At 50.6% G+C, this 24,457-nt stretch overlaps 1 protein-coding gene across 1 annotated transcript in view; it reads right to left on the reverse strand.

Moving 5' to 3' along the window:
* LOC108918952 (DNA topoisomerase I, mitochondrial) overlaps positions 1-24,457 on the reverse strand; it is a 47,533-nt gene that overhangs the window by 18,129 nt on the left and 4,947 nt on the right. Inside the window, exons 4-10 of the mRNA XM_029253656.1 lie at positions 24,271-24,373; positions 22,402-22,571; positions 22,179-22,294; positions 20,239-20,360; positions 14,397-14,519; positions 12,683-12,870; positions 12,203-12,347 (exon numbers count right to left, since the gene is read on the reverse strand). Of these exons, the coding sequence (XP_029109489.1) occupies positions 12,203-12,347; positions 12,683-12,870; positions 14,397-14,519; positions 20,239-20,360; positions 22,179-22,294; positions 22,402-22,571; positions 24,271-24,373 (967 nt within the window). The remainder of the gene's footprint in view (positions 1-12,202; positions 12,348-12,682; positions 12,871-14,396; positions 14,520-20,238; positions 20,361-22,178; positions 22,295-22,401; positions 22,572-24,270; positions 24,374-24,457) is intronic.

A 24,457-nucleotide genomic window follows, 5' to 3' on the forward strand; every position in this document is an offset into this window, starting at 1 on the left:
AAACCCCACCTCCAGCCATAGGCCAGGCTCCGGCCCCGACCCCATCTCCAGCCCTAACCCTAGCTCCCGCTGAACTCTGGCTGCTGCGCAAGCCACAGCGCCGCCCCCGCAAAAAGCTGAAACCCTTAGCCGGGCTCCAGCACATGCCCTAGCCCGAACCCTAACCCTAGCTCTGGCCAAAACCCTCCCTCCAGCCATAGGGCAGGCTCCGGCCCCTACCCTATCTCCAGCCCTAACCCTAGCTCCCAGCTGAACTCTGGCTGCTGCGCAAGCCACAGCGCCGGCCCCGCAAAAAGCTGAAACCCTTCGCCGGGCTCCAGCACATGCCCTAGCCCGAACCCTAACCCTAGCTCCGGCCAAAACCCTACCTGAAGATATAGGCCAGGCTCCGGCCCCGACCCTATCTCCAGCCCAAACCCTAGCTCCCAGCTGAACTCTGGCTGGCGCGCAAGCCACAGCGCAAGCCACAGCGCCGGCCCCGCAAAAAGCTGAAACCCTTAGCCGGGCTCCAGCACTTGCCCTAGCCCGAACCCTAACCCTAGCTCCGGCCAAACCCCACCTCCAGCCATAGGCCAGGCTCCGGCCCCCGACCCTATCTCCAGCCCTAACCCTAGCTCCCAGCTGAACTCTGGCTGCTGCGCAAGCCACAGCGCCGGCCCCGCAAAAAGCTGAAACCCTTAGCCGGGCTCCAGCACATGCCCTAGCCCGAACCCTAACCCTAGCTCCGGCCAAAACCCTCCCTCCAGCCATAGGCCAGGCTCCGGCCCCTACCCAATCTCCAGCCCTAACCCTAGCTCCAGCTGAACTCTGGCTGCTGTGCAAGCCACAGCGCCGGCCCCGCAAAAAGCTGAAACCCTTAGCCGGGCTCCAGCACATGCCCTAGCCCGAACCCTAACCCTAGCTCTGGCCAAAACCCTCCCTCCAGCCATAGGGCAGGCTCCGGCCCCTACCCTATCTCCAGCCCTAACCCTAGCTCCCAGCTGAACTCTGGCTGCTGCGCAAGCCACAGCGCCGACCACACTAAAAGCTGAAACCCTTCGCCGGGCTCCAGCACATGCCCTAGCCCGAACCCTAACCCTAGCTCCGGCCAAAACCCTACCTGAAGATATAGGCCAGGCTCCGGCCCCGACCCTATCTCCAGCCCAAACCCTAGCTCCCAGCTGAACTCTGGCTGGCGCGCAAGGCACAGCGCCGGCCCCGCAAAAAGCTGAAACCCTTAGCCGGGCTCCAGCACTTACCATTCTCTAACCCTAACCCTAGCTCCGGCCAAAACCCTCCCTCAAGATACAGGCCAGGCTCCGGCCCCGGCCCTATCTCCAGCCCAAACCCTAGCTCCCAGCTGAACTCTGGCTGCCGCGCAAGCCACAGCGCCGGCCCCGCAAAAAGCTGAAACCCTTAGCCGGGCTCCAGCACTTGCCCTAGCCCGAACCCTAACCCAAGCTCCGGCAAAAACCCTCCCTCAAGATATAGGCCAGGCTCCGGCCCCGACCCTTTCTCCAGCCCGAACCCTAGCTCCCAGCTGAACTCTGGCTGCTGTGCAAGCCACAGCGCCGGCCCCGCAAAAAGCTGAAACCCTTCGCCGGGCTCCAGCACTTGCCCTAGCCCGAACCCTAACCCTAGCTCCGGCCAAAACCCCACCTCCAGCCATAGGCCAGGCTCCGGCCCCGACCCTATCTCCAGCCCTAACCCTAGCTCCCAGCTGAACTCTGGCTGCCGCGCAAGCCACAGCGCCGGCCCCGCAAAAAGCTGAAACCCTTAGGCGGGCTCCAGCACTTGCCCTAGCCCGAACCCTAACCCTAGCTCCGGCGAAAACCCCACCTCCAGCCATAGGCCAGGCTCCGGCCCCGACCCTATCTCCAGCCCTAACCCTAGCTCCCAGCTGAACTCTGGCTGCTGCGCAAGCCACAGCGCCGGCCCCGCAAAAAGCTGAAACCCTTAGCCGGGCTCCAGCACATGCCTTAGCCCGAACCCTAACCCTAGCTCTGGCCAAAACCCTCCCTCCAGCCATAGGGCAGGCTCCGGCCCCTACCCTATCTCCAGCCCTAACCCTAGCTCCCAGCTGAACTCTGGCTGCTGCGCAAGCCACAGCGCCGGCCCCCGCAAAAAGCTGAAACCCTTAGCCGGGCTCCAGCACTTGCCCTAGCCCGAACCCTAACCCTAGCTCCGGCCAAAACCCTCCCTCCAGCCATAGGGTAGGCTCCTGCCCCTACCCAATCTCCAGCCCTAACCCTGGCTCCCAGTTGAACTCTGGCTGCTGTGCAAGCCACAGCGCCGGCCCCGCAAAAAGCTGAAACCCTTAGCTGGGCTCCAGGACTTACCATTCTCTAACTCTAACCCTAGCTCCGGCCAAATCCCTACCTCCAGCCATAGGCCAGGCTCTGGCCCCGACCCTTTCTCCAGCCCTAACCCTAGCTCCCAGCTGAACTCTGGCTGCCGCGCAAGCCACAGCGCCGGCCCCGCAAAAAGCTGAAACCCTTAGCCGGGCTCCAGCACTTGCCCTAGCCCGAACCCTAACCCAAGCTCCGGCAAAAACCCTCCCTCAAGATATAGGCCAGGCTCCGGCCCCGACCCTTTCTCCAGCCCTAACCCTAGCTCCCAGCTGAACTCTGGCTGCTGTGCAAGCCACAGCGCCGGCCCCGCAAAAAGCTGAAACCCTTCGCCGGGCTCAGGCACTTACCATTCTCTAACCCTAACCCTAGCTCCGGCCAAAACCCCACCTCCAGCCATAGGCCAGGCTCCGGCCCCGACCCTATCTCCAGCCCTAACCCGAGCTCCCAGCTGAACTCTGGCTGCTGCGCAAGCCACAGCGCCGGCCCCGCAAAAAGCTGAAACCCTTAGCCGGGCTCCAGCACTTGCCCTAGCCCGAACCCTAACCCTAGCTCCGGCGAAAACCCCACCTCCAGCCATAGGCCAGGCTCCGGCCCCTACCCTATCTCCAGCCCTAACCCTAGCTCCCAGCTGAACTCTGGCTGCTGCGCAAGCCACAGCGCCGGCCCCGCAAAAAGCTGAAACCCTTCGCCGGGCTCCAGCACATGCCCTAGCCCGAACCCTAACCCTAGCTCTGGCCAAAACCCTACCTGAAGATATAGGCCAGGCTCCGGCCCCGACCCTATCTCCAGCCCAAACCCTAGCTCCCAGCTGAACTCTGGCTGCCGCGCAAGCCACAGCGCCAGCCCCGCAAAAAGCTGAAACCCTTAGCCGGGCTCCAGCACTTACCATTCTCTAACCCTAACCCTAGCTCCGGCCAAAACCCTCCCTCAAGATATAGGCCAGGCTCCGGCCCCGGCCCTATCTCCAGCCCAAACCCTAGCTCCCAGCTGAACTCTGGCTGGCGCGCAAGCCACAGCGCCGGCCCCGCAAAAAGCTGAAACCCTTAGCCGGGCTCCAGCACTTACCATTCTCTAACCCTAACCCTAGCTCCGGCCAAAACCCCACCTCCAGCCATAGGCCAGGCTCCGGCCCCGACCCTATCTCCAGCCCTAACCCGAGCTCCTAGCTGAACTCTGGCTGCTGCGCAAGCCACAGCGCCGGCCCCGCAAAAAGCTGAAACCCTTAGCCGGGCTCCAGCACTTTCCCTAGCCCGAACCCTAACCCTAGCTCCGGCCAAAACCCCACCTCCAGCCATAGGCCAGGCTCCGGCCCCTACCCTATCTCCAGCCCTAACCCTAGCTCCCAGCTGAACTCTGGCTGCTGCGCAAGCCACAGCGCCGGCCCCGCAAAAAGCTGAAACCCTTAGCCGGGCTCCAGCACATGCCCTAGCCCGAACCCTAACCCTAGCTCCGGCCAAAACCCTCCCTCCAGCCATAGGGTAGGCTCCTGCCCCTACCCAATCTCCAGCCCTAACCCTAGCTCCCAGTTGAACTCTGGCTGCTGTGCAAGCCACAGCGCCGGCCCCGCAAAAAGCTGAAACCCTTCGCCGGGCTCCAGCACTTACCATTCTCTAACCCTAACCCTAGCTCCGGCCAAAACCCTCCCTCAAGATATAGGCCAGGCTCCGGCCCCGACCCTATCTCCAGCCCAAACCCTTGCTCCCAGCTGAACTCTGGCTGGCGCGCAAGCCACAGCGCCAGCCCCGCAAAAAGCTGAAACCCTTAGCCGGGCTCCAGCACTTACCATTCTCTAACCCTAACCCTAGCTCCGGCCAAAACCCTCCCTCAAGATATAGGCCAGGCTCCGGCCCCGGCCCTATCTCCAGCCCAAACCCTAGCTCCCAGCTGAACTCTGGCTGCCGCGCAAGCCACAGCGCCGGCCCCGCAAAAAGCTGAAACCCTTAGCCGGGCTCCAGCACATGCCCTAGCCCGAACCCTAACCCTAGCTCCGGCCAAAACCCTCCCTCCAGCCATAGGCCAGGCTCCGGCCCCTACCCAATCTCCAGCCCTAACCCTAGCTCCCAGTTGAACTCTGGCTGCTGTGCAAGCCACAGCGCCGGCCCCCGCAAAAAGCTGAAACCCTTCGCCGGGTTCCAGCACTTACCATTCTCTAACCCTAACCCTAGCTCCGGCCAAATCCCTACCTCCAGCCATAGGCCAGGCTCTGGCCCCGACCCTTTCTCCAGCCCTAACCCTAGCTCCCAGCTGAACTCTGGCTGCTGTGCAAGCCACAGCGCCGGCCCCGCAAAAAGCTGAAACCCTTAGCCGGGCTCCAGCACTTGCCCTAGCCCGAACCCTAACCCTAGCTCCGGCCAAAACCCTCCCTCAAGATATAGGCCAGGCTCTGGCCCCGACCCTTTCTCCAGCCCTAACCCTAGCTCCCAGCTGAACTCTGGCTGCTGCGCAAGCCACAGCGCCGGCCCCGCAAAAAGCTGAAACCCTTAGCCGGGCTCCAGCACATGCCCTAGCCCGAACCCTAACTCCGGCCAAAACCCTCCCTCCAGCCATAGGGTAGGCTCCGGCCCCTACCCAATCTCCAGCCCTAACCCTAGCTCCCAGCTGAACTCTGGCTGCTGTGCAAGCCACAGCGCCGGCCCCGCAAAAAGCTGAAACCCTTCGCCGGGCTCCAGCACTTACCATTCTCTAACCCTAACCCTAGCTCCGGCCAAATCCCTACCTCCAGCCATAGGCCAGGCTCCAGCCCCGACCCTTTCTCCAGCCCTAACCCTAGCTCCCAGCTGAACTCTGGCTGCTGTGCAAGCCACAGCGCCGGCCCCGCAAAAAGCTGAAACCCTTAGCCGGGCTAACGCACTTGCCCTAGCCCGAACCCTAACCCTAGCTCCGGCCAAAACCCTACCTCCAGCCATAGGCCAGACTCCGGCCCCGACCCTATCTCCAGCCCAAACCCTAGCTCCCAGCTGAACTCTGGCTGCTGTGCAAGCCACAGCGCCGGCCCTGCAAAAAGCTGAAACCCTTAGTCGGGCTCCAGCACATGCCCTAGCCCGAACCCTAACCCTAGCTCCGGCCAAAACCCTACCTCCAGCCATAGGCCAGGCTCCGGCCCCGACCCTATCTCCAGCCCTAACCCTAGCTCCCAGCTGAACTCTGGCTGCTGTGCAAGCCACAGCGCCGGCCCCGCAAAAAGCTGAAACCCTTAGCCGGGCTCCAGCACTTACCATTCTCTAACCCTAACCCTAGCTCCGGCCAAAACCCCACCTCCAGCCATAGGCCAGGCTCCGGCCCCGACCCTATCTCCAGCCCTAACCCTAGCTCCCAGCTGAACTCTGGCTGCTGTGCAAGCCACAGCGCCGGCCCCGCAAAAAGCTGAAACCCTTAGCCGGGCTCCAGCACTTACAATTCTCTAACCCTAACCCTAGCTCTGGCCAAAACCCTCCCTCCAGCCATAGGCCAGGCTCCGGCCCCGACCCTATCTCCAGCCCTAACCCTAGCTCCCAGCTGAACTCTGGCTGCTGTGCAAGCCACAGCGCCGGCCCCGCAAAAAGCTGAAACCCTTAGCCGGGCTCCAGCACTTGCCCTAGACCGAACCCTAACCCTAGCTCCGGCCAAAACCCCACCTCCAGCCATAGGCCAGGCTCCGGCCCCGACCCTATCTCCAGCCCTAACCCTAGCTCCCAGCTGAACTCTGGCTGCTGTGCAAGCCACAGCGCCGGCCCCGCAAAAAGCTGAAACCCTTAGCCGGGCTCCAGCACTTACCATTCTCTAACCCTAACCCTAGCTCCGGCCAAAATCCTACCTCCAGCCATAGGCCAGGCTCCGGCCCCGACCCTTTCTCCCGCCCTAACCCGAGCTCCCAGCTGAACTCTGGCTGCTGCGCAAGCCACAGCGCCGGCCCCGCAAAAAGCTGAAACCCTTCGCCGGGCTCCAGCACTTGCCCTAGCCCGAACCCTAACCCTAGCTCCGGCCAAAACCCCACCTCCAGCCATAGGCCAGGCTCCGGCCCCTACCCAATCTCCAGCCCTAACCCTAGCTCCCAGCTGAACTCTGGCTGCTGTGCAAGCCACAGCGCCGGCCCCGCAAAAAGCTGAAACCCTTAGCCGGGCTCCAGCACATTCCCTAGCCCGAACCCTAACCCTAGCTCCGGCCAAAACCCTCCCTCAAGATATAGGCCAGGCTCCGGCCCCGACCCTTTCTCCAGCCCTAACCCTAGCTCCCAGCTGAACTCTGGCTGCTGTGCAAGCCACAGCGCCGGCCCCGCAAAAAGCTGAAACCCTTCGCCGGGCTCCAGCACTTGCCCTAGCCCGAACCCTAACCCTAGCTCCGGCCAAAACCCTACCTCCAGCCATAGGCCAGGCTCCGGCCCCGACCCTATCTCCAGCCCAAACCCGAGCTCCCAGCTGAACTCTGGCTGCTGTGCAAGCCACAGCGCCGGCCCCGCAAAAAGCTGAAACCCTTCGCCGGGCTCCAGCACTTACCATTCTCTAACCCTAACCCTAGCTCCGGCCAAAACCCTCCCTCAAGATATAGGCCAGGCTCCGGCCCCGACCCTATCTCCAGCCCTAACCCTTGCTCCCAGCTGAACTCTGGCTGCCGCGCAAGCCACAGCGCCAGCCCGGCAAAAAGCTGAAACCCTTCGCCGGGCTCCAGCACTTACCATTCTCTAACCCTAACCCTAGCTCCGGCCAAAACCCTCCCTCAAGATATAGGCCAGGCTCCGGCCCCGGCCCTATCCCCAGCCCAAACCCTAGCTCCCAGCTGAACTCTGGCTGCCGCGCAAGCCACAGCGCCGGACCCGCAAAAAGCTGAAACCCTTAGCCGGGCTCCAGCACATGCCCTAGCCCGAACCCTAACCCTAGCTCCGTCCAAAACCCCACCTCCAGCCATAGGCCAGGCTCCGGCCCCGACCCTTTCTCCAGCCCTAACCCTAGCTCCCAGCTGAACTCTGGCTACTGTGCAAGCCACAGCGCCGGCCCCGCAAAAAGCTGAAACCCTTAGCCGGGCTCCAGCACTTACCATTCTCTAACCCTAACCCTAGCTCCGGCCAAAATCCTACCTCCAGCCATAGGCCAGGCTTCGGCCCCGACCCTTTCTCCAGCCCTAACCCTAGCTCCCAGCTGAACTCTGGCTGCTGTGCAAGCCACAGCGCCGGTCCCGCAAAAAGCTGAAACCCTTCGCCGGGCTCCAGCACTTTCCCTAGCCCGAACCCTAACCCTAGCTCCGGCCAAAACCCTCCCTCAAGATATAGGCCAGGCTCCGGCCCCGGCCCTATCTCCAGCCCAAACCCTTGCTCCCAGCTGAACTCTGGCTGCTGTGCAAGCCACAGCGCCGGCCCCGCAAAAAGCTGAAACCCTTCGCCGGGCTCCAGCACATGCCCTAGCCCGAACCCTAACCCTAGCTCCGGCCAAAACCCTACCTCCAGCCATAGGGTAGGCTCCGGCCCCGACCCTTTCTCCAGCCCCAACCCTAGCTCCCAGCTGAACTCTGGCTGCTGTGCAAGCCACAGCGCTGGCCCCGCAAAAAGCTGAAACCCTTCGCCGGGCTCCAGCACTTACCATTCTCTAACCCTAACCCTAGCTCCGGCCAAATCCCTACCTCCAGCCATAGGCCAGGCTCCAGCCCCGACCCTTTCTCCAGCCCTAACCCTAGCTCCCAGCTGAACTCTGGCTGCTGTGCAAGCCACAGCGCCGGCCCCGCAAAAAGCTGAAACCCTTAGCCGGGCTCCAGCACTTGCCCTAGCCCGAACACTAACCCTAGCTCCGGCCAAAACCCTCCCTCCAGCCATAGGCCAGCCGACCCTATCTCCAGCCCTAACCCGAGCTGCCAGCTGAACTCTGGCTGCTGTGCAAGCCACAGCGCCGGCCCCGCAAAAAGCTGAAACCCTTAGCCGGGCTCCAGCACTTGCCCTAGCCCGAACCCTAACCCTAGCTCCGGCTAAAACCCTACCTCCAGCCATAGGCCAGCCGACCCAATCTCCAGCCCTAACCCTAGCTCCCAGCTGAACTCTGGCTGCTGTGCAAGCCACAGCGCCGGTCCCGCAAAAAGCTGAAACCCTTCGCCGGGCTCCAGCACTTGCCCAAGCCCGAACCCTAACCCTAGCTCCGGCCAAAACCCTCCCTCAAGATATAGGCCAGGCTCCGGCCCCGACCCTATCTCCAGCCCTAACCCTAGCTCCCAGCTGAACTCTGGCTGCTGCGCAAGCCACAGCGCCGGCCCCGCAAAAAGCTGAAACCCTTAGCCGGGCTCCAGCACTTGCCCTAGCCCGAACCCTAACCCTAGCTCCGGCCAAAACCCTCCCTCAAGATATAGGCCAGGCTCCGGCCCCGACCCTATCTCCAGCCCTAACCCTAGCTCCCAGCTGAACTCTGGCTGCTGCGCAAGCCACAGCGCCGGCCCCGCAAAAAGCTGAAACCCTTAGCCGGGCTCCAGCACTTGCCCTAGCCCGAACCCTAACCCTAGCTCCGGCCAAAACCCTACCTCCAGCAATAACCAAGGCTCCAACCTTAACCCTAACTCCAGCCCTAACCCTAGCTCCCAGCTGAACTCTGGCTGCTGTGCACGCCACAGCGCCGGCCCCGCACAAAGCTGAAACCCTTCGCCGGGCTCCAGCACTTGCCCTAGCCCGAACCCTAACCCTAGCTCCGGCCAAAACCCTACCTCCAGCCATAGGGTCGGGGCCGGAGCCTGGCCTATCTCCAGCCCTAACCCTAGCTCCCAGCTGAACTCTGGCTGCTGTGCAAGCCACAGCGCCGGCCCCGCAAAAAGCTGAAACCCTTAGCCGGGCTCCAGCACTTGCCCAAGCCCGAACCCTAACCCTAGCTCCAGCCTTAACCCTACCTCCAGCCATAGGCCAGGCTCCGGCCCCGACCCTATCTCCAGCCCTAACCCTAGCTCCCAGCTGAACTCTGGCTGCTGTGCAAGCCACAGCGCCGGCCCCGCAAAAGCTGAAACCCTTAGCCGGGCTCCAGCACTTGCCTTAGCCCGAACCCTAACCCTAGCTCCGGCCAAACCCTCCCTCAAGATATAGGCCAGGCTCCGGCCCCGACCCTATCTCCAGCCCTAACCCTAGCTCCCAGCTGAACTCTGGCTGCTGCGCAAGCCACAGCGCCGGCCCCGCAAAAAGCTGAAACCCTTAGCCGGGCTCCAGCACTTGCCCTAGCCCGAACCCTAACCCTAGCTCCGGCCAAAACCCTACCTCCAGCAGTAACCAAGGCTCCAACCTTAATCCTAACTCCAGCCCTAACCCTAGCTCCCAGCTGAACTCTGGCTGCTGTGCACGCCACAGCGCCGGCCCCGCACAAAGCTGAAACCCTTCGCCGGGCTCCAGCACTTGCCCTAGCCCGAACCCTAACCCTAGCTCCGGCCAAAATCCTACCTCCAGCCATAGGCCAGGCTCCGGCCCCGACCCTATCTCCAGCCCTAACCCTAGCTCCCAGCTGAACTCTGGCTGCTGTGCAAGCCACAGCGCCGGCCCCGCAAAAAGCTGAAACCCTTCGCCGGGCTCCAGCACTTGCCCTAGCCCGAACCCTAACCCTAGCTCCGGCCAAAACCCTCCCTCAAGATATAGGCCAGGCTCCGGCCCCGACCCTATCTCCAGCCCTAACCCTAGCTCCCAGCTGAACTCTGGCTGCTGCGCAAGCCACAGCGCCGGCCCCGCAAAAAGCTGAAACCCTTCGCCGGGCTCCAGCACTTGCCCTAGCCCGAACCCTAACCCTAGCTCCGGCCAAAACCCTACCTCCAGCCATAGGCCAGGCTCCGGCCCCGACCCTATCTCCAGCCCTAACCCTAGCTCCCAGCTGAACTCTGGCTGCTGTGCAAGCCACAGCGCCGGCCCCGCAAAAAGCTGAAACCCTTCGCCGGGCTCCAGCACTTGCCCTAGCCCGAACCCTAACCCTAGCTCCGGCCAAAAACCTCCCTCCAGATATAGGCCAGGCTCCGGCCCCGACCCTATCTCCAGCCCTAACCCTAGCTCCCAGCTGAACTCTGGCTGCTGCGCAAGCCACAGCGCCGGCCCCGCAAGAAGGTGAAACCCATAGCCGGGCTCCAGCACTTGCCCTAGCCCGAACCCTAACCCTAGCTCCGGCCAAAACCCTACCTCCAGCCATAGGCCAGCCGACCCTTTCTCCAGCCCTAACCCGAGCTCCCAGCTGAACTCTGGCTGCTGCGCAAGCCACAGCGCCGGCCCCGCAAAAAGCTGAAACCCTTAGCCGGGCTCCAGCACTTGCCCTAGCCCGAACACTAACCCTAGCTCCGGCCAAAACCCTCCCTCCAGCCATAGGCCAGCCAACCCTATCTCCAGCTCTAACCCTAGCTCCCAGCTGAACTCTGGCTGCTGCGCAAGCCACAGTGCCGGCCCCGCAAAAAGCTGAAACCCTTAGCCGGGCTCCAGCACTTGCCCTAGCCCGAACACTAACCCTAGCTCAGGCCTTAACCCTACCTCCAGCCATAGCCCAGGCTCTAGCCTTAACCCGACCTCCAGCCGTAACCCTAGCTCCCAGCTGAAATCCGGCTGCTGCGAATGCCAAAGCGCCGGCCCCGCAAAAAGCCGAAACCCTTAGCCGGGCTCCAGCACTTACCATTCTCTAACCCTAACCCTAGCTCCAGCCTTAACCCGACCTCCAGCCCTAACCCTAGCTCCCAGCTGAAATCCGGCTGCTGCGCAAGCCACAGCGCCGGCCCCGCAAAAAGCCGAAACCCTTAGCCGGGATCCAGCACATGCCCCAGCCCGAACCCTAACCCTAGCTCCAGCCTTAACCCTACCTCCAGCCATAGCCCAGGCTCCAGCCTTAACCCGACCTCCAGCCCTAACCCTAGCTCCCAGCTGAAATCCGGCTGCTGCGCAAGCCACAGCGCCAGCCCTGCAATAAGCCGAAACCCTTAGCCGAGCTCCAGCACTTATCCAAGCTCGAACCCTAACCCTACCTCCCAGCTGAACTCTAGCTGCTTTGCAAAACACAGCGCCGGCCACACTAAAAGCTGAAACCCTTAGCCGAGCTCCAGCACTTACCCTAGCTTGAACCCTAATGCTAGCTCCAGCCTTAACCCTATCTCCAGCCATAGCCCAAGCACCAGCCTTAACCCTAGCTGCTGCACAAACCACAGCACCAGCACTAGAAAAAGCTGAAACCCTTAGCCTAGCTCAAGCTATTACCCTAGCTCTAATCCTAACCCTAGCTCCAGCCATAGGCCAACAAAAAGCCCAAGTCTATGACCAAAGAAGGCCTATCACCCAAGATTTTCTACCAGCTATAAGTTTGGCCCACAACAACCATGGTACAGCGTACGTGAAATTACTACCAAGTGAGAAAGTAGAGCGTTCATGGACAAAAGTCACAGCTGCATTACCATTTTACCTAACCGAAATATGGTTATTGAGGGCAGGAGGAAAAAGCAGTAAAGTAGATGACAACACCTTCACAGGTTCAGAAACACAGAAAAGGGTTCAATTCCTATCTAACCATTCCACCTCCTAGCAGATATTGCAAATTAGAATTATGTGATATAGATTTTTTCTACTGCCAGTATTAATTTTGCCCTGAGAGGGTAAGGGGGGGGGGGGGGGGGGGGGGGGTTGGATATAATGGGAAAAATTAAAAGATACAGGAGTTGGTTTTCAGTAGCACAACATGCTGTGTCTTTAGCTTGTAGGCCAGACCAAGACTCCACAGGTAACGTATGGCCTCAACCAGAGATTTTTATTGTTCTAAATTACATAAAGAATAGTGTGTTGGTAGGTCTTCAATACCATGGCAAATGAATTTTCTCTCCACTTTCCTTTTTAATTGAAAGACATACACAGTTGTAGTTAAATCGCAAACAGAGCGCACACACTCGCTCAGACTACAATGTTGTACTGTTTGGGCTAACAGAGGTCTCACCTTCAGCTTAGAGTTGGCATTAAGCATGATGTACTTGATGGACCCCTGCACGTTCTCCATCCAGCTGGCCAGCCAGGTGACTGTGTTGTCATGGCGAACCTCTTTCCACTGGTGCCCAGCAGGAGGTTTTGGGATGCAACAGTCTCTGTGGGGAGTAGACACACACCCTCACAACTGTGCCTGTAACTCACTCAAATGAATAGGAGACATTTGCTTAAATAACCCAAGGTGACCTTTAGATAACCACTGGGTTTTTACAGTAATGACATTGATCACTCAAGTTCCCACAAATTTCTCCCATTCTCAAAGTTTTGACCTTCAAAACCAGAGTAGCAGCCATCTGCCAGTCCATACTGTAACCAGTTGGAAGGGCTCTATATTAAACATACATTTAAGATACACAGGACATGAGGTTATACTCCTTGTAATCATGAAGCAGTTGATGACCTCCTGGTTACCCTTCAGAATCCAGTCACTCACTTGCTGCAGTTGATGATGACATCCTCAGGCTGGATTCTCCTCTTTAGCAATCCCTGCTTGGGGTGATCCCCTCTGCCACGAAACAGCCCTGGAGGCTCAATCTTGAAGTTGCCGATGCGCTCTCGGTGGTGGTCGAGAATGCAGTAGCCATACTTATCCAGTATCTTCTGATTCACCTCTTTGACTGCCTGAAAAAGCAATCCACACACCATACTTAATTCATTGTCCAATATTCCTTTCACTCTTTAAAAGTACATAAACACTATGCTTCTTTCATAAAAAAGCAGGTACTGTATGTGTATATACCTTCTACTTTCCATCACACTGACTATCTCAACCGGTCATAACCATCAATTAGATACATATATTCCAACTGAAATAACACAATCAGCATTATTGCAAAATTTGTTTAGCTGAAAATTTTCTTCAAAACAAATTGCAGTAATATGCTCCGAAGAACAATTTAACCATTTATACAGCAAGGCTGTTTCTACCGTATCCGTTAGGATAAGTACCTTACTCAACATCTAAGTGGTTGTATGGATAAAGTTTTTATGAGATTTTTAACTAAACCCAAAGTACACGCACTATGACAATGAAGTTAAACAGTGTGACATTATATAAATTGTAAGACTGTCAAAAGGAAACACATCAGTAAGAACAATAAGACAAAAACAGTGACAGCATATTCTTACCTGACAAGAGGAAGCAGCCACCAGTCAATTTGAACTTTTTTATGTGTAATATTTGATGGTAGGAAAACAGATGTTTCATGTGCCCTCAATGCTAAACAAGCACACAGATTAGAGGGAGCATTGTTCCAGACCTCTGTAACCTTACACTAGACAAGAACTTTTTGATAAATTAACAGCATTAAAATATAAACCACAAATAATATTTGTTAAAAAATATTTGAAATTTCATAGGTTTTATCATTGTTATGCAGGAAAAAACCTCTTATTTCAATGAATTTTAGGTAGTATTTTTCATGCAGGGATTGATTATTATTATTTCCATGAGAATGAATGGTAATTTTGTGCCTTCACAGCAGGCATTTGACTAACAGAGTGACCTCACTGAACAAATTAACCCTGTTAAGTGAGGAATGGGCGTACTTGCTTGAGCTGAGAAATGGAGATTTAAGTTATAGTCGGTAAACACACATGGTGCAACATAGTGCCTAGACATTCAGCTGGGCAAAAACAAGCTGTCTGCAAATTTAATGCCATGGCAGCCCTCAAGTAACAACCTAATCATCTTGACTTTTTAGAATCTCTTACCACTCCTGACAGTATTAGTGCTTGAAAGCAGGTAGGAGAAGCAAATTTAAATCACCAGTAATAAAAATGTCATTGAATGCTAAATAGCACAGCACATTTAATATGACGGCATATGCCACAAATCAGCAATAACCCAGAACCCTCCTTTCAGAGACTTGACCTGTGTAGTTTTCCCAGTGTTTTCTCAAAGGAGGAGGGAGACATAACATCTCTAACTACACAACAGTTCTACTGGATTTAAAAGTGGGTGTTGGTTGTGTATTGTTGGGTAAAGTAGAATACTGTACTAAGTTACAATTACCCTGATTTAATCTAAAATCTTACCATGTCCTCCTAACAACACTCCTTGACTCACCCAATTGTAAAGACCATCATATCAGAACCCCTGTTGTGGGGTTTACAAGACCAAACCCAGACCAGCATCCATAACCTACTTGCTTCTCCTCTTGGCTCATGTTGCGTCGTGCCTCCACTTTATCTTTGTGCATCTGGAACAGCTCTCCAAAGTCACACTTATCAAGGTCCACGATCAGCCTTCTCTCATCATGCGTCATCTCCTGAACAAAGAAACTGAACCAGTTGGCAACCTCTCATATACAAAATAAGAATAGGTAATATTTTCCCCATATAAAGACAGTTTGAGTGATTAGCAAAGCCTGAGCCATTGCCACAAATATTAGTGATCGAAAGGTGCATCCACTTTGCATAGATCATTATTTAGGTAACGTATTATTAAAAGGCAAATAAAAAGGAAATCACCACATTAGTCTCATCAAAACTAGAAACTTTGCTAAACTTACAGGAAGCTAAATCCATCAATTCAGTGTGTATATTTAGCAATCTCTGCTAGAGGACCCAGGAGAATAATGAATGTTACACGTGCAGAAGGATTAATAAACTCTGCAAGATTTCTGGAAAACAAAAAAGTGATAAACAAGTAAGCAGTGCAGTTTGGGTATAAGACTAACCTGGCAACATTAGGATACAGTAAAGATGTGAAAGACGATGCAATTAATTTTGTAAAGATACAATACAGTACAACTGTATGTAACTTAATATAGCAGTCAACTGAGCTCTTTACACACAAGTTGCCCAGCAATCAGATGTACACACACACAACAGTCTGAAACTGCTTGCCCCAAGTGGGGTCGTGTCGAACCGGAGCCTAACCCGGCCACACAGGGTGCAAGGCTGGAGGGGGAGGGGACACACCCAGGAGTGGACGCCAGTCCGTCACAAGGCACCCCAAGCGGGATTTGAACCCCAGACCTGACAGAGAGCAGGCACAGGCCAAACCCACTGCGCCACGGCATCCCCCTATATTCAACCAGAAGTATTCATATTGAAAAGGTCAATTTTTATCAGCAAGTTACAAAAATTTATCTGAATGAAAATATTGAGATTTTCATTCCAATAGTGCAATACAGCCAAGCTTTAACTTTTAACTTGGTTCATATGGTGGAAAGTAAACTAACTGATTTAGAATCATGTCTGCCTCCAACTCTTTCCCCTGATGTAATGCAGACATTGTATTTTCTGTGAGATGCACATCACTTTGGAAAAAAGCATTTGCTAAATGAATAAATTTAACAATACAAGGAACAATACACTCCATGTCAGCAAGTTTTTAAAGTAATGTTTAAACAAACAACACCTATTATCTAGCAAAGATAAAATTATGTTGAGCCCAGAGCTGGAAAAACATTTCTGGTATATATCTCGGCAAACCTTGAAATGCCAATCATTTTACATCCAACAAATTGCATTGCACAAAATATCTGCCAGTCATTTTTCTGTGGTCAGCCAGTTCCAGGCAATGCTTGTCAGTCATTTCAATGCAGCCAAATATGTTTTCTATTTATAACAACACTCCATGTGTCATATGTAACATGCTGTGCTGACATATTAAATGCCCAATTTCTCCGAGTTTCATTTCAGAGCCAGAATTTGCACTTATGCATGTAATTCACTCTCTCACTCGTTAATTTTCGTGGACTGCTTGTCCTGATCAGGGTTGTGGCAGACTGGAGCCTATCCCGGAATTATTGGGACAAACACATTTAACATTACATTTTTTAATTTAGCAGGCATTTTTCTTCAAAGTGATGTAGAACTCAGAGTAAAGTGGATTAAATGCATTAATCTACCTGTGCATCAGTGATCTCTACCACATAATCACTACCGAAACCATTGCCAACACTGTAAGTCTGCATTTTTCCAAACATACAGAATGCTGTTGCATGAGTTGTGTTTGATCTGCCAAAGTTGTTGTTCCCTGTGTTGCTCCTTCTCATGTTTCTCCATTTGCTTCCTGTAGCTGTCTATATCAAGTTCAACAATGGTTATGGTCCACAGATTACCAGTGAATCTGCTCCCCTATACCTACAAGACCTGAGCACTTGCTTTACTGCAGGCAGACTGGTAAACTCCTCTATCTCTAGCTATGTGGTAGTCAGTCAGACACACACACACACACACACACACACACACACACACACACACACACACACAAACAGGTCCAAAATGAAAACCCTGAAGGTTCTCAGTTCTGGCTCCAATGTGGAATGACTTCCTTTTCTCCCTCACAGCTGCTGAATCTCTCAACATTCATGAAGGCTCTCAAAATACATCTGTTTCAGACCCACTTCTCTTCTGATCTATGTATTCCACAAACTTGTGCTACATTACCTGCTTAAAAAAGTATCCCCTATAAATTGTATAACAACTTGTGCAATTCATGCCGGGAAAAAAAAGATTACATTACAAACTGACAGTACTTCAGAAATTGTCTGCATCCCCATCTCTCTCTCAGTTGGTGAGTTGCACTTTTCTCAACAGCGAGTTTGTTACTTTAGAAAATTAATAGTAATATTTAAGGTATGATTAAAATGTAGCTTGCTTGTTATGACAGTTACTGAATTACTTTATTACCGTAAAATAGTTAATGTATTGCTTTCTAAAAGTTTATGTAAAACCAAATTTATGGAGGACCGAGAAGAGCATATTTCTTCCAAAGAGAAATCAAATTCAGTTTTGATTCAAGGAAACTTTTACAAGTCCCATTTGCTTCTGCAAAATATTTGTCTCATCCTTCATAAAACTAATTTTAATTGCTAGAGGTTAATAATGATCTAAAGACACAATTATACAATACATTGTTGAACTTAATAACCAAAGCATTGTTGTCCACAGAAGAAATTAAAAAACTAACTTTTGTCACTAATACAGGTTTTCAGCCCACATTGTCTGAAACTGCTTGTCGCAAACAGGGTCACGGCAAGCCGGAGCCTAACCTGGCAACACAGGGCGTAAGGCCGGAGGGGGAGGGGACACACCCAGAACAGGACGCCAGTCCACTGCAAGGCACCCCAAGAAGGACTCGAGCCCCAGACCCACCAGAGAGCAGGCCCTGGCCAAGTCCGCTGTGCCACCGCACCCCCTGCGTGGGAGTGAAAACAGAAACACCATTTTATTTTTTGTACAGGTATGATGCAACTATTAAACTATTTAGCAGAAAATCATCAGTTTTAGTAGCAAATGGAGGTGGTTGGAGCCATCTAGTTATCTACTTTGTTTAATTTCCCAGCAATAACAGAGAAAATGAATCCTCTGAACACAGCCTGTCTTCAATGAATCTTCATGTTCTGCACACCCACTCAGTCAAGACAACCGAGAGGAGCAGAGTTGCAAACATAAGCGAGACCCACCATTATTTTATTATTAGCTGATATACAGTACTTCAACTTTCAATACCAAAGCTATTTTCAGTATACTGTCCATGGCAATCATTACAGTAAAGTATTTAATTTGGCAACCTTTTGATCCATAATAGCACAGTTTAAAATTTTCCAAATTTTTAATTAATAAATTTCATATTAATGTAATTTGGTGCTTGGCACTGGTCAAGAAAATGGGAACGTACGACACCATAAACATTTGCATACATTTCACTGAGATGCCATTTCCAAACGCACAGTAAAATACAGGGTCAGGGATGTGCTACCATGGCAAAATGGTTTTTTCAAGCAAAATTTCAATAAAGTTCAGTAATGAATAGCTACTACTTCCACCCCTCATAAACCACATAGTACAACGACAAGTGCTAGTTTCACAGTGTCCACCATCACATAGCTCCACAACATGGGAGACATGGAAACAGGTAATTAGCTACTATTACAGAAAAATCTTCTTGAGAAAACACCTAGAATGTACAAAATATGATAACTGGTATATGTTATGCAGCTTCCTCTGCACTAATGACCAATATGTGGATCATAAATGCAAGAAGTTGGGTCCTTTGGACTCCTAAAGGTCCGGTGTCGCCAAGAAGGCTGTTGAACATCGACTCAATTACCTTAAAGCTCTGCAGCTCCTAAGTGGGCCTGAAGGCCTTAGCCTTTTGCAACCACGCTTGCCTGTCCCCGTGCATAATTCACAGCTGAGCACAATATGTCATCTAAGAGGCCTCTGAGAAGCAGATCTCGCACAGGATACCCGGTTTGACTAAGCACTCGAATGTTAAAAATCATACACATACCCTTGCCATGTGAACAGGAGTTATTCTCCTCATGGTCAAGCACACACACCACTGGTATGGTCAACAGGCCAACTGGCTTAATACTATAGATCATACAAACAGTGCAGCGGCAGAACAGCTGTTGTGATTTTTCAGCCAATCTCAGTCAGTTCCCTGAGAGTGCATGGGTCAGGGTGGGGTTAGATGCTTCACAAAGCAAACAGTTGTGGAGGAGTTGTGGAGTTGTGCATCTGAGAGCCAACCAACCACAGCATGGTTCTCAATTCCATTTCCATGTCTCCCCTGTTCCAGCCACATGACGAACAGAATGAGTCTCCAACTCCACACTCTAGCCTGATGTCACCCTGCCTGGCTGTCCCTGAGAGCACTTCACACCACATCCACATGATTAACACCACAGCCCTGTTCATAACACTGAGGCACTAAATGGGACCTGGAACAGAAAACACACCTTTGGAACAGTTGATTCCAGACAGGTTCGTTGTCACAATAAAAAAAATAAAATAAATAAAATAATTTTTTCACATGCAGGGAATCGGTTGTCCAAATTAGCATATCAATACCTTTACAAAAATCGTATTTTCAAGAGTGCTGAACACTAAGCACTAGGAAATTAATTCTGCATGATATGCCTTTGAGATTGCGGAACACTGCTCAGACAACATAAATGTAACATTGCTCCTGTACCAGCACAGCACCAGCTTATTTGCAATCCCCATAACCACAAAACGGACGTCAAGGCATTTTGCTGGACCTTAATGTGACAAAGCTACAACTACGAATCAGTCATCAAGGTGATTATGTGTTTATGGTTACAGAGTTACAGTCTCCAGGACTTAAGCATCTGTATCTGACAAAAAGGATGAATAAGCACAGTAATTGTTCGGGGGGGGGGGGGACCTGAATGTTTGTGGAGGTACACATTTTTAGATAAAATCTCAGTATACATCAAATCACATAGAAGACTATACATTTTAAAAAGAGAACTTTCCAGGCACTATAATGGTTGAAATACACCAAACACCATCTACTGAAGACAGAAAAAGTCATCTGTATATTTACACAGCCTCACTTACTCTCAACACAACTACATCTCTGCATATGGAGCTCCTTCAGCAGTGAAAGAAAAAAGAATACAAGTGTGCAAGAACCACACGTCTCACACAGACATTACCCCAGTACAGCCTAAGCACTACATCTGTTCCAGCTCAGAGACTTCCCCAAGTGGCAGAATTCATTAAAAGACTCATTATTAACATGCTGTGCTCACATCGTCATCCCTAGCATGTTGGCTTGCTGTACAGCATATTTAAATCACAACACAAAGGTTTACAGTTAGAAATTATTTTTGCTATGAGTTTTCTGCAGGTGAAATTAGAACTCATTGTTTAGTGAGTTGCAAGTTAAACTGGACAAGTGTCTGACAGAATAAAAGTTAATACATTTAAAAGGAAACACTGATATGTCTGAACAAAGAAGCAGACTTTCAGTTACACAAATTTGTTTTACTTTGATAAAAGGAGAATCGATAGAATTTTTGCCTTGTTAAAATATTGTGAAAGGAGTTTTCTAAAGGTGTTGAAATATTGAAACATTATTTGAAAACCACAACATAATATTCAATGAGTTCATATGACACTGCGCATTCCTTCCTGAAAATAAAAGGAAAGTGTCTCCACTCCACTCCTCCATAGCCACCCTCCTCACATTGCTTAATACATAAAAATAATAACTTCTACCTTCCTCCAGTCCTTGAAAAAGTTGTTGCGGAACACATCCTTGGTTGTGTACTCATGGTCCAGCATTTGAGCAAAGAAAAGAGCTACTTCTTCAGTAGCAGGGCTGAGCTTTATATGTTCCCCTGAAAAGAAACAAGAATTCACACATCAAAGCAAACAAAATCCATCAGTAGCATATAAACAACATACAAGCCACGTTCATATAACAAACCCTCCTTTTACAGCTATTCGGATTTACATTTATTCATTTACCATTTTTTCCAAAAGGACTTCCAATGACCACTATGCAATAGTGTTTAGTCCACATCTTCTCACTCAAGGTGACAGTAGATACACTACATACGAGTCATCTACAGACCAGTAACATAGACCATGGACAATTTAGTCATCAATTCACTTGAAATGTGTGTTTGAACTGTACGACTGTGTGAAACCCATGCAAACTCCACACAAACTGATTAGGTATCAAACCCAAGTCCTACTGCATTGCACCACCATGCCACCTATACAGTATGTCAAGTAAATATACTGTTAGTTTACAAGCAAATACACCAAGTATGCAAAAATCTGCTATACTGAAACTGAAATAAGCAGGGCGTGGTGGCGCAGTGGGTTGGACCAGATCCTGCTCTCTGGTGGGTCTGGGGTTCGAATCCCGCTTGGGGTGCCTTGCGGCAGACTGACATCCCGTCCTGGGTGTGTCCCCTCCCCCTCCAGCCTTACGCCCTGAGTTGCCGGGTAGGCTCCGGTTCCCCGCGACCCCGTATGGGACGAGCGGTTCAGAAAATGTGCGTGTGTGAGAGAAACTGAAATATATACTTTCTTTCATAAGAAAGACCTTATGAGAACAGATAATTCAATTCATATGAGCCTTGGTGCCACTGAGCACCACAGAAAGCGATTCCTTTCACAATGATGCGAGGTGTGGCTTGTCCTCTATACATCAATTCTCAATTCTTAGAGCCATGCACCTGTGCACAAACATCTCTCTGAAATCCAGCAACATCATCATTTATAATAATGGCATCTAAATCAAAAAAAATTTAAGTACTAAGAGTAGAAAAGGCATATGGAAAGCCTTACTTTTTATGAAACAACCTGATAAAGCGCAAAGAATTCTCTTACAAATATCATGAGTATCATGAACGGCCTTGTGAAATTTGATTTACTGCAAACAATATTTTATGCATGGTTCAGCACAGAGGGGTTACAATCATGACAAGCCCCCAACATTGTGAGAATTTCCTCATTAGGCGCCATTCAAATAATTTCCTCAATCAAGCATTAAATGCCATCACTGAACATGGAACAACCACCCTTATTTTTATATAACACATTGCCTCTCAAAGCAATTTACAATAAAGAAACATTGAGTTATATAGACATATAGGTTATGTTTGTAAAGACCACAAATAAAAAATTAAAGCAACAAAAGAACAGAACAAAAAAACAACATTTAAGAAAAATTCAGCAATAGAAACAGAATCTGCCCATTACTTAAGACCTCTCGTGCAATGTCATATGTGTGTATATGCTGTATAAATGGGTAAATAATTACAGGTACCTTAACATTGTGTGTCGCTTGTCTGCTAAACGAATACAAAATGTGAAAGATTATGCAAATTCAGTTTAACTTACCTGCATTCATTTAAAGCGTGATCTAATTAGAGTAAACCAGCAGAGGAATGAAGATACAAGTTTCACAAAATAAATTTTGGCCAACTGAATCAAATGGTGCTGGTTCATAGACTGAAAATTAAAAATCAATGTTTCCGATGCTGCAAGTACTGGTCTCCTGTATGGTTCAGTCTATCGGCCTATTGTCAGGACACACAACCCAGAATACCTCTCCACCAACAACCAGAACCCTCAAATTGAATACAATTACTGATGCTATGCTGGAAACAATGGTAACATCAGAAAGTGCAGTTTTCTCTCACCATTGTAGAAGAACCGAACATTGTCGGGGAGCGGCTGGTATTCTGGGGGGAAGTAAGGTCCCTTGTGTTCCAGGAATTTCCACTTGATCCCACATTCATACCTCTCTTCCTCCCACCTGAGAGGTGTAGATTTACTAAAAATATGCCTGGGACAGGTACACTCAGCCATGTGGGTGTGTCACTGTCGGCATTCTAATTACATCATCATACAAGGATGTCATACCATCTCCATCGCTGTTGCTCTTCTTCCTCTTTCATCTTGATCTTGAGAGCCTTCGCAGCCATTCTTTCCTCTTTTACCCTGAGTTTCATGGCTTTTGTAGCCTCTATCTCCTCTTTTTTCTTTTTCCTCTTCACTGACACTGGATACTCTACATCCTCCTCTTTCTTGACCTTGTCAGAAAAGAATTACATGTTAAAAATGGGGCAGCAGGTAACCTAGCTGTCAGAGCTGTTCCCTTGCAATCAGGTCAAGTTTCAATCCCTGCTCATGCTGTAGTGGCCTTAAGCAAGGTATTTATCCTGAACTGATACAGTAAGAATTACCAAGCTGTGTAAGTGGGTAAATAAATTTACGTAACTTGGTGTACACTTCTAATATTCTAAGTCACCTTGGACAAGATGTCAGATTATTGGTTAATAGTAATGAATATATTTCTGTCACACTTCATATTCCTTAAAACTACTCAAAGTAAACAAATCATAAAAATGTCTTAGAACACAGCGCAATGTGATGTCGAATCTGATCCTTATTACCCAAGTGTCATGTGGTTGCTTTGTAGTTCTGTACAGAACTGGACAGGCCCTGAGCTGCAGAAATGTGTTTAAACTAGATTTTATTATCTCTTCTATTCATGTTCAACAATGGAAGAAAATTATGCTTGTAATCAAATCTGGTATTTTCACATCTCCATCACCATCATGATTATATTGCTCTCTTCTCTCATGTCATCTAATTCCTACAAAATAATTAAAGGAAAACAAACCACTAAGTTTATTTTCAAGGCTGTAGCTGAGCATAACACCACATTAAAATACTAAACTCCATGGGTGTGTCCCCTTCGGCCTTTATTTTATTTTACTGCCGGGTAAGACTCCAGCTCGCTGCAACCCCGCTCGAGACAAGCGGTTGTTGACGATGAATGGATGGAATGGATGATATTCCAACACTAAGCATGAAACCTATGACTCCCTCAACTCACCATAATGGAATGCCATTTTCACATCAACACACATTCTTTAAGGATATGCAGCAGCACCGTAAGTGCTGCTCAGGATCTACACCCATTACACGTACAGACACCCCTCGACTTACACAAATAGACCATTCTTTAACCCCTTACCTAAGTTGAATTCACACAAGTAAAGGTTTGTCTGTAGTGTGTCCCACTGTCCACACCTTTGCCCCATTCTTCCCTGCAAGCCTACAAAAGGAGTACCAAATGCCTCTCATTAAATTCCTCTATACCTCAAAAGAATATTGTATAACATATCCTTCAAAAGCTGAACATCAGCTTCCAACCCCAAACCCTTTGTGAAGTCAATTTCCTAATGCCCTCACTGTAAGAAAGTGCAGACAGGAGCAAACTCATTCTCTGTTCCATCCAGTGCCACAACCACCTTCAAAAAGCCAATCAAAAACTCTGAAGTTGTGACAAGTAAGGAGGTCAAAATTTAAACAAAATCGATTCATGTGTGAAGCTCATATAAAGGTTAAAAAATAAATAAAAAGACCAAAGCCTTCTGGAGGTTGGTTTTGGTTTTTCTATAACCTCCAGCTAGAAGACAGGTACAGGCAGCCACAAAACAGTGGCGAAAGCAATTCTACACTCTTGAGACACACCAGCAATTTTTCATAGCCAAATCATGGACACAGTCACTTGAGGCATTTTCTGATCTGTTGCTGCAACTCCCCAGTATGAAGGATATCTACCCATCAGCTACTTACTAGTAATCTCCAACTACAGTTTCACTTAGACACTCATTATGTTACTGTTCTCCTGTATGCACATATCACACAGTATGCAGAAATGCACTTCCAGAACCTCAGCAGCCTGATGTCCTTTGCCATCACGGTACAGTGCCTGCACACCTTCAGGACAGTTTCTTCACTTATTTTCATCTTCCTCTTCTTCTCCACTCCAGGCCCTGCCTCTCTACTTTCCTCAATCTTCATCTTTTTCCTCTTTTTCAACCTGAAACACAATGTTTGGCTGCCTAAAGCACGTTTCACAATCACTACCATTAGCACCATCAAGCCATGTAGCACCGTCACCTGA

Source organism: Scleropages formosus, chromosome 7, assembly GCF_900964775.1.
Source record: "Scleropages formosus chromosome 7, fSclFor1.1, whole genome shotgun sequence".
Taxonomy (NCBI): Eukaryota; Metazoa; Chordata; class Actinopteri; order Osteoglossiformes; family Osteoglossidae; genus Scleropages; species Scleropages formosus.